This window comes from Engraulis encrasicolus, chromosome 7 (genome assembly GCF_034702125.1).
Source record: "Engraulis encrasicolus isolate BLACKSEA-1 chromosome 7, IST_EnEncr_1.0, whole genome shotgun sequence".
NCBI lineage: Eukaryota > Metazoa > Chordata > Actinopteri > Clupeiformes > Engraulidae > Engraulis > Engraulis encrasicolus.
In genome coordinates this window covers 21,415,376-21,425,569 of record NC_085863.1, presented here as the reverse complement: position 1 = coordinate 21,425,569, position 10,194 = coordinate 21,415,376, and the positions used below count along the sequence as shown (strand labels likewise).

Genomic DNA, 10,194 nt, shown 5'->3' with positions numbered 1-10,194 from the left:
ACACAGTCTTCACCCTAAACTATCTGTATTGTGTACCTATGTAATGTTCAAATGTCTTCAATCTGAAATGCTTTGTACAGTATGCAATGTCTAGTACCTCTGAAGATTTGACAAATAAAGCCATTCCATTCCGTTTCAAATGGAATGCCTATTGACTGTTTTCCTGGTGAACCAGAAGCTATTTGTTACAGGCTACTGGTTCACCAGGAAAACTGACTGTGGCCCTGGCGAAGAAAATGCGTTCAGCAAAGTTCAGAAGCTCAGCATTAACCTTTTATTGCCGTAGAGAATGCATTGAAATCGGAAATGAGGATGCAGCTTTTTGTAAGCACAGAGAAAAGAGAGAGGAAGTAACCCTCTCAAAGCTTTTAGAGGCATCAAAATCTAGCAGCTGGCATGCTAATTTATTTCCAAGATCCCTCTGCTGTTCATGGCTTTTGAGGCCAGGGGTGCTGCTAAAAATTTGGGGCCCCATGAAAGATTAACATTTTGGGCCCCCGAAATGACAAATTATGTTATCAGCATCCTTCCAGGGGCCGTGTCAGTGCTCTCGGGCCCTTAGAATCTGTAACTCCTCTCCCCCCTCGCGGCACCCGTGTTTGAGGCCCTACGCACTATGCGTATGCAGAGCTGTGTGGCAGCTTGCTTGTGTGTGTGCGCGCCTGTGCATTAATTAGTGTTATGTGTTCAATATTCGGTAACCAGGGTCACTGACAGCTTTGTCCAGGCACTGGGCAAAATCGCCTGAAATGCCCTCCCACTGAATGCACACAATGTAGGCTAATTAAGACCAAATTAATGAATTAATCAGTGTTTTACGGTATAATGTGTTTTTATATTCAACAACATGTGCTGAATGCTGTGCGTGTGTGTGTGTGTGTGTGTGTGTGTGTGTGTGTGTGTGTGTGTGTGTGTGTGTGTGTGTGTGTGTGTGTGTGTGTGTGTGTGTGTGTGTGTGTGTGTGTGTGTGTGTGTGTGTGTGTGTGTTTCTGTGTGTCCTCTGTAAGCAAACAGAAAGGATATTTTTTTTAATGACCATGACAATTTTTTTGGGAACAGGAGATTTTTTTACCAGCGAAAGCAGCCCTCTTTGGTGATGTCAGAAAAGTCTGCTTGGTGTTATTTTCTGAATGAATAGGCTAGGCAGCCGTGACCTTCTGATTAGAGAGGTGGTCTAGAGAGGTGCAGTTTCGAATAACATCTAATTCATGGCGGAAGAGCCCTTGGGCAAGGCACGCAACCTTGAGGGACTGGATCCAACACCCTCTACCTAAATAATATAAAGTCGCTTTGGACAAAAGCATCCGCTAAGTGTACAAGGTCTTCGGGTGCGAGTGAACAGCAACGTTCATATTTTGCAGAAAAGCAGCACTCTAGGGTGTGATTCCTGTATTCTATTTTAGTGCGTTAGCGTGACCGACAGACGTTTCAGCCTAACCGCGCGAATAGACCAGGCGCGATGCGATTCAAGCGACAGAGTGCAGCAGCAAGCGATACGAGCGATTGAGGAGACTAGAGTATGTCCGTACAGGCAGAAGGCAAAGCATTCAAGCATTCCCATTGGCTGTGGTCACTGACCTCTATACAGTCATTGGCTGTCGCGGCTTGTCGCCGAACCGCGTCATAGAAAGTTGAAAAGATTTCAACTTCAAACTGTCGCGCTTGTCGCGCAAATCGCTGTAGTCTCCAGAATCGCTTTTGTCGCGCGACTCAATACAAAGTCAATCACTTCCGTCGCTCGCCTCGCTCAGATCGCCGCTGGTGTATTTCTGCGGTAAACCTTCTTCAGCGTCTTACAAAGGATGTAGGCCAAGACGTATATCATGCTAACCCACTACAATATAATACAAGAATCACACCTGAGAGTGTGGCTTTTCTACAAAATATGTAATAATATGTTGACATGCCGTACCTTCATGGACAAGGCAAACAGAAATGAGATTTCCCATGAACACGTCAATTGTTTTGGAACAGGATTTTATTTTTATTGAGAGTTGAAAGCAGCCCTCCCCCTTCATGTTTGGCAGAGGACAAGGCACTGTCTGGTGGGGAACACAGAAAAGTCTGCATCCACCCGTCTCTTTTTTTTGTTTGTTTTTTTGTTAATTTCCAAAATGAAGCTAATACTGTGCTGTAGTAGGATCTTACCTGTACAGTCAAGCATTTTCCACCCCCTGGGCGCCCACACAGCCATGCCATGAGATGCCACAGGAAATGAAATCGAGATAACACAGGCCCTTTCAAAACAAATTTAATCGAATGTGGCAAAAGGCCACTCTTCAAATATAATTGGCAACATTAAAAAAAAAAGATAAAACTACTTTTGGTACTTTTCTTTTTTTACCAGTACTGAGCTAGGCAAAATGCCACGGCAAACGTGGAATGAGAAATATCGACCAAAATAAAACTATAGGTAGAGAATGTTGCAGTAGATTCATGATCGAGCCTAGTGTCAACGTGAATCTTACATCATAATAACACTGCTGGGGTTTTTGAGGAAAAAAAAGAAGTATAACACGACACAAACTTCATCTTCACCTTTGAAAGCAAAATACATTACAACTAGAAGAATGAATTTAATGAAAGTACAGTTTCATGATGATTGCTTTGTGCTCCTGTATGGGATCCAGAAGCCTTACATTGAGGAAGACCTGTGCGCAGATGACAAAGTGTTGCATTGAATCAGGTGACACAGTGGTGTTCAGATGTTCAATAGAGTGCAAAGTCTGTGTGCAAGTTACAGACCAAAACTGTCAGAAAATTAATTCTGTGACACAGCACACATGTCTGCATATTCTACAACAATCTGGCACACACAATATGTTTTGTTATAAATTTGGATTGAAACTAGTCATCTGCTGGTGTGTATTTAGTTTTCCCAACCCTGTAAATGGAATGTACTGTATGTTCCCAAGCAAATCGACCGAACAGGGCAGGAGATAAAACAATAATTAGGTTTGCAACGTCAATCGCAATTCCCTCTTGCAAAGGTATCCACACTAAAAAAGAAACTATTCTTATTCCCTTCCCCTGCAGGTAACGTCCGAACCGTTCGCAAGAATACAACAATAATGGAAAAAAATAAAAACACTAGAGAATAAAAATAGCAAGCAAAAGTTGTCTCCCTTCTCATAAAAGCAGTGCTCAAAATATATATATTTTTTCAAAAATCAGATCACATTCACTTCTTCTGGATACACGGATCACTTTTCTCTCTCTCTCCTTTTCTTTGTTATTCTCTCTTGGCATGATCTTTGTACGTGTTGCGCTTTTATTTAGCTTTTTAACACGCAGTCCTAAACATTAAAAGGGAGCTGACAAAGAGTTGAGACGGTGAAATTGCAGTCCGCACGTGTGTGTGTGTGTGTGTGTGTGTGTGTGTGTGTGTGTGTGTGTGTGTGTGTGTGTGTGTGTGTGTGTGTGTGTGTGTGTGTGTGTGTGTGTGTGTGTTTCAGGGGTGAGTAACAGTGATCAACTGCGCCCCCTGTGGGCCGGTGGAGGCCATCACATGCACTCGAACTCGTCAATGCGCTGCTTGGTGTTGCCCGAGCGGATCTGCCTCAGCGTCTTGTACTTGTCACGGCCCGCCCGCACATTCTCCGCATGGAGAATGTCGTTGGCAGTCTTCTTGGTTTCGTCGCGTGCGTTGGCCAGCTCTGAGCTCAGTGCCTGCATGGCGGAGAGAAGGGAATTAGGAAAAGCAGTTAAGGGTCACCGTTGTCATCTGTTGTGAAGGTGCAGGCCCGGGACAAAGTAATCTGAAAGGTCCCCACCCAACTCAATACAGGTACATACAATGTAATGAGGACCCAATTCTGGGCCTGGGCAACTGTCCCTTTAATGCACAATGTAATGAGGACCCCATCCTGGGTTTGGGCAACTGCCCCTTTACAAAAACCAAAACATGTCCCACAATACTGTAGAGAGTTAATATACAGGGGTTGTACAAAATAATGGAAAGACCTGTCATTTCAGTGTGGGAAGTTTCATGGCTCAAGTGGACCAGCCTGTGGGGACTGTGTGCTTTAGTGTGTGTGTGTCCTTGGCGATGTGTGAATATGTGTCCACGTGCGTTCCTCCTTGCTGTGTTAAGAGTGTGTGTGTGTGTGTGTGCAGGGCCCCTGGCAGCTTTGGCTGGGCCCAGGACAAAGTCATCTGCAAGGGCCCCCCACTCAATACATACATAATGACAACCCAATTCTGGGCCCCCTCTGTTCTTGGGCCCGGGACAACTGTCCAATTTGTCCCCCCTGTCTGCTTCCCTGTGTGTGTGAGTGTGTGTGTGTGTACCTGGAGGTGTTTCTGCACGCGCTCGTTCTTCTCGGCCTCGGTCATGCGTTCCTCCTCACTACGGTCGTGGTAGGCGGCGGCGTTGGTGAACTCGGCGCTGGCCTCGGCGTTCTCCTCGTCATTCTCGTCGTCGTGCTCGTTCTCCGGGTGAACCGGCTCCTGGACTGTCATCACCTTGTTACGCAGCTCCTCTTTGGTCTTCTCCAGGTCCTCCTGCACCATGCTCGCCTGGAGGAGGAGAGAACGGAACAGCACATAACAACACATGGCTAGTATTCTTATCCCTTTATTTTATCCCTTTTAGTTTTTTAGTTTAGTTTTCATTCCTTTTTAGTCTTTCCCTATTATTGTTATTTTAACCTCCTCTTTGGTCTTCCCAAGGACCAAAGTTCCCAAGTTAGTACATTTTAGTACATTTATTGATTTATGAATTTCTTCATTTATAAATGAAAGTATGTATGTATGTATGTATGTATGTATGTATGTATGTATGTATGTATGTATGTATGTATGTATGTATGTATGTATGTATGTATGTATGTCTGTCTGTCTGTCTGTCTGTCTGTATGTCTGTATGTATGTATGTATGTATGTATGTATGTATGTATGTATGTGTGTATGTATGTATGTATGTGTGTATGTGTATGTATGTATGTATGTATGTATGTATGTATGTATGTATGTATGTATGTATGTATGTATGTATGTATGTATTTCTTTTCCTTATTCTTTCTGTCTGTCTTTCCTCTTCTTTCCTTACTTCATTTCTTTCTCATCTGAAACGCATCCATCTCTGACATTCTGTTCTGACTAACTGAATGACAATAGAGTACAAGAGTAGAAAAGGAAGTGGTGCTATAGATAGATCTGAACTGTGAAGTCTACTCCACTGTCCAGTCAATATGACACCTCCACCTCATCTTCATCTTCATCTGCTGTACGTGTGAAAAGGAGAAGGTGCTTCCTTCCAATAGTCCGCCTGATTAGCACTGCACAGGAGGTGCCAGTCCAGCCTCAAAAGGAAACCGTGGTGTAAAAATCAAAATTTGCCCGTTAAAAGGACATGACAAGTCAGTGTGTGTCATGAGGATCAGTCCTGGGCTAACGCGCATCATTCCAACCCTTTCTTTTTTTTGGTCTTTTTCGACTTTATTTGACAGGACAGTGTGAGAGGTGGACAGGAAGCGAATGGGGAGAGAGATGGGGAAGGGTCGGCAAAGGAACCTGGGAATCAAACCCGGGTCAGCCACATGGTAGACGAGTGTCCTACCGGTTGGCCACAGCAGGGCCCCAATGTAGACCCTCTCAAGCTTATTGCTGGAAAACACTGCCAATGGTAGTCAACGGGGCATTCAAAAATATGAAAGATCGCCATATGTAGAGCTGCAAACTTCCCTGTAGCTCGGTTTGACTGATAAGGCTTTGCTTATATCACTGTGAGTTAAAAGTGACTTTCCCCCCTAACTTTTTAGGGGTGCAAAAATGTCAACATCTTGGAAAACACTGCAAATAGGAGTGAATGGGGCTTTCAGGAAATACCAAAAACCTCGGAATGCTGCAGATTAGCTCAGGACAGCTCCTCCTCACACATACATACTGTACTTCCTAAGTCTATTGAATGTTCCAATTTAGATTTTTCACCACAGTATCACTTTAAATAAGATGACGCCTCGAAAATGCATATTGGACCCAACCAATTTTGAAACCAGCACTTCATAAAAGAAAAAAGAAACGAAAAAGCATGCATCATATTTTTAGCGCAATCATTAAGCACCTTGGAACCTTGTTAACACCCACACCTCCACCCCCAATACAAAAATAAAATAATCATCACAGGTGGGCGTTCTTTTCTGGTGCTGAGAATTGAAGCGCCATTTCACCACACAGCTCAGCCTGTGTGTTAATGCGACTAACAAGGTGTGAATTAACCCCTGGCAGAATCCAGTCTTTCATCACAATAAAAATGAACTGTACAAAAGAGGGTTTTTTTCTTGCTCGTAACAATCTGAACATTTCCTAGTGTTCTCTGAGTGTCTCCTCTTCTGTGTGTGGTGAATGGTGTTGAAGTGAAAGTCCACCTGGGAAACTTCAACTTCCATAGTCCTTGTGACAGCACTCCACAGCACACAAGCACGCAACAAAATTGCATTTATGCCTCACCCATGCAAGAGGCAGCCCAAAAATGGCAATCCAATGGAGCAGTGCGGTGGGACGGTGCCATGCTCAGGGTACCTCAGTCATGGAGCAAGATGAGGGAGAGCACTGGGTCGAGGGTCGAACCGGCAACCTTTGGGCAACAAGTCTGATGCCCTGAGCTCTACTGCTAGTCTGACTGCTACTGAGTGTGAGTTCTGCTACTAACTGCCTTTGATAATGGCTTTTCGAAACTCATGCACCCACCAGGACTAAAGTGAAGTCACTCCTTGTGTCTCAATTAGAGATCAAGTCAAGTAGGTTTTATTGTCAATTTCTTTACATGCACTGGTCATACAAAGAATTTGAAATGCACCGGATCCTGATTTTTAGGATACTGCCGGATACCGGATCCACTGCTTAAGATCCTGCCGGATCCGGAACCGGATACCGGATCCTACGAAAGGGTTGAAACACATAGCCAACTCGCTGACGTGGGCTCTTTTTATTATGTTGGAGCAAACTATTTTTTAGGCTCATTGGCTTACTGCCACACTGCCTGCAACGGCCGCTTCCAAAGGGCTTTCACTCCATGCAGCGATTGGGGTTGTGAAAGACTGACTGAAAAGCCTAGGCTACGTAAAAAGTAGAGATGCCCCAGATCCTGATTTTTAGGTAACTGCCGAGTACCGGATCCACTGCTTAAGATCCTGCCGGATCCAGATAGTCTGAAAAACCCTATTATCTTGGATCCTGTACATCTCTAGTCTCAATCCACGCACTTGTGCACTTCGGGCACTGTGTTTCAGTGCCTAGGGCGCTCACGCTGAACATTTCGGTTGAGTCAGTGCACTGAAAGCGCCCGGATGATCCCCTAACAATGGTGGAAAACGCTGTGCTTGAAAGATGGACACTGCACGTACTAAATGGCCGCCATGTTGACAATGAAACGGAGGAAACGCGGCATTCAGTTCAGTAGAAGAGTTTGGTCAACAGGCTCCTAATTCTGTAAGTAATGTTGCTGAGACACCAACCTTTTCATGCCTACCCAAGTATTGTTTGTGTGATTGTTGCACTTTGGGGTGAAGGAAATATAAATACAAGCACAAGACGCTGTGCATTGTAAACAGTAGCCAACCGATATTTTGGCGAGCTAATACCATGCTCAGCCGTCACTTCCAGCGGGGGCACAGTGCATAGTGCTCAAACTTTTCCACGACACTATGCACTGAAGACCTCAGTGCACTCTGTGTGCACTGTGCACTGATCGTCAGTGCACTGACACAAGTGCATGGAATGAGACCTACAGACTTTGTGCATGTTCTGGTCCGCCAGCCATCTACCTAATGACTAGTGGTGGAGGGATATGAGTGGTGCTGGGAATGGGGGCTTTTGCTAATGCACACACACACAGAAATAGCTCTCAGAAATAGTACACAGACATAGCAGTCTGTCTGTCTGCCCCCAACAACCCCCCAATAACCCCTATAGACTCTATACAGTTGCCATCAATCTAGCAGTGTGAGTCAGGCTGATTTGCCATACCGTACCCACTCAGAGTGGATAACAAACAACGTTATCAAAAAAGAAATGTGAAAAGGCACTTCAGACAGCTTCATCAGTGGGGGGTTCAGTAGCCATGAAGGGCAGGCAACCTGAGAGAAAGAGTGGCTTGGACCCATTGATGCCTGATGTTGCGTTGCACAACATTGGCCTTGCCGCCTGGAGCTGCATTACGCAACATTCAGGCTCATGAGATTTGAGACAACTTTATTAAAATTCTCTGTTTGTTTGAGATGAATGAACACATTCTAATGGAAGATGAGGGTCTTAGTGTTTAAAGGCAACTTAGTGTATATTTTCATGTTCTTCAGAAGATGAGATACTTAGGTTTTTATAGGCTGAGGGCAGCTTTTCTTAAAAAGGGCTCAGGCATTCAGCACCGTTTTTTGCAGGTGCCTTAGGCGTTAATGGGTTAAACGTCTGACCTGACCTGCCAAACGTCTGACCTGAGAGCAGAACAACCAAATAGCTAGATAAAAATAAGAAAAAAGGTCTGCTTCCACAAGGATCTTTCTACTCTTTTTCAACCCCTGAAGAAGGGTTTTCGACCGCAACATCACTGAAAAAAGACGTGAGAGCAGAAAAATCATGGTTTTCCCTCTTTTTTATCAGGCAGCTAGACTGGGCAGCTAATAATAATGCAGCATGAATTACATTGTTTTTCATAATGGGCATTTCTCAAAACCTAGTGCAGTGCACTTCCAAGTGTATCAGCCTAATTAGTCACGCCCAGTGATTTGATACTCTTTGGTGAACTCTACGGAATATACCGTGACTGGGTGTGACTAATAAAGAGTATCCAATCACTGGGCGTGACTAATTAGGCTGATACACTTGGAAGTGCACTACACTAAGTTTTGAGAAATGGATGCTAACTGACATGCATACCTCTGACAAACTGACAACTGATAACTGACAAAAAGACACTTTTCACTGAGATTGGGTGATTAAAAACATTCATTTACTATCTTGAAATGTGAAGCCTATGCGACTCTAGCATAGGCAAAATCTGCTTAACTTTAAATCTACTTAACGAAGTGATGTTAATTAGAACAACACAGCAAAAAAGAGCAAGGCCGTTTGATCCACCCCAACGTTCACTTCTACTTTTCATAAATATTTACCACCACCAATAGCAAATATTCCTTGTGTGTTCAAGATTTACACTTGAGAGGGCCAAAACTGGGAGCACCAGTCCATATTCATTCGCGCACAACATTTTGGTGTGAATTGCTAATCTTCCATCTGCTGTAGTGTGTGTGTGCGTGGGTGAAGGAGTTAGGCGGGTTGTTTTTCTGTGTGTGTGTGTGTGTGTGTGTGTGTGTGTGTGTGTGTGTGTGTGTGTGTGTGTGTGTGTGTGTGTGTGTGTGTGTGTGTGTGTGTGTGTGTGTGTGTGCGTCCGCGTGTGTGTGCATGTGTGTGTGTGACAGTTCAGTGTACTGTTTTTCTGTTTGTGTGTGTGTGTGTGAGCGTGCGTGTGTGCGTTTGTTTTCTCACCTTCTGTTGCCATTCCGTGGCCTCATCCTCCTTCTTCTTCTTGGCATCCTCCAGCAGTGAGATCTTAGAGGTGAGCTCAGCCAGCTCTGTTGCCTGCACACACACACACACACACACACACACACACACATACACACACAAATAAATTAAATTATACATGTCAAACACCACCCACTTTATTCTGAAGTAGAGGCAAACCACTTTCACAGAAACTGAATCCATTTTAAAAACTTGCTAATTAATACTTCTACAAGTGTGTGTGTGTGTGTGTGTGTGTGTGTGTGTGTGTGTGTGTGTGTGTGTGTGTGTGTGTGTGTGTGTGTGTGTGTGTGTGTGTGTGTGTGTGTGTGTGTGTGTGTGTGTGTGTGTGTGTGCGCGCGTGTGTGTGCTCCCGCTTTAGTGTGTGTGTCAAGATTCAAGATTCAAGATTCTTTTTAATGTTCCCGAAGGAAATTTGTCTAGGACATACATAGCTGCCACATACACACAACACTAATACACATGACGCCAAAAAACAAAAACAACAATAAACACACAGATACATACATACATACATACATACATACATACATACATACATACATACATACATAAAGTGCCCTAAATGCAGCGCCAACCGGATCACCTTGACTTGAATTGCATCAATTGTGTGTGGATTGCAAGTCCACGTGCGGATGTGTGTGTCTACTATGCATGCTGGAGCTTGGTAAT

The 10,194-nt window shown here is 44.2% G+C and overlaps 1 protein-coding gene across 1 annotated transcript in view; it reads right to left on the bottom strand.

Moving 5' to 3' along the window:
• Nucleotides 1-1,960: 1,960 nt before the first annotated feature.
• The window catches only part of msna (moesin a), a 46,643-nt gene continuing 38,409 nt past the window's right edge, over nucleotides 1,961-10,194 (bottom strand). The window contains exons 12-14 of the mRNA XM_063203076.1: nucleotides 9,484-9,576; nucleotides 4,291-4,518; nucleotides 1,961-3,669 (exon numbers count right to left, since the gene is read on the bottom strand). Coding sequence (XP_063059146.1) covers nucleotides 3,505-3,669; nucleotides 4,291-4,518; nucleotides 9,484-9,576 — 486 coding nt within the window. The 3' untranslated portion in view covers nucleotides 1,961-3,504. The remainder of the gene's footprint in view (nucleotides 3,670-4,290; nucleotides 4,519-9,483; nucleotides 9,577-10,194) is intronic.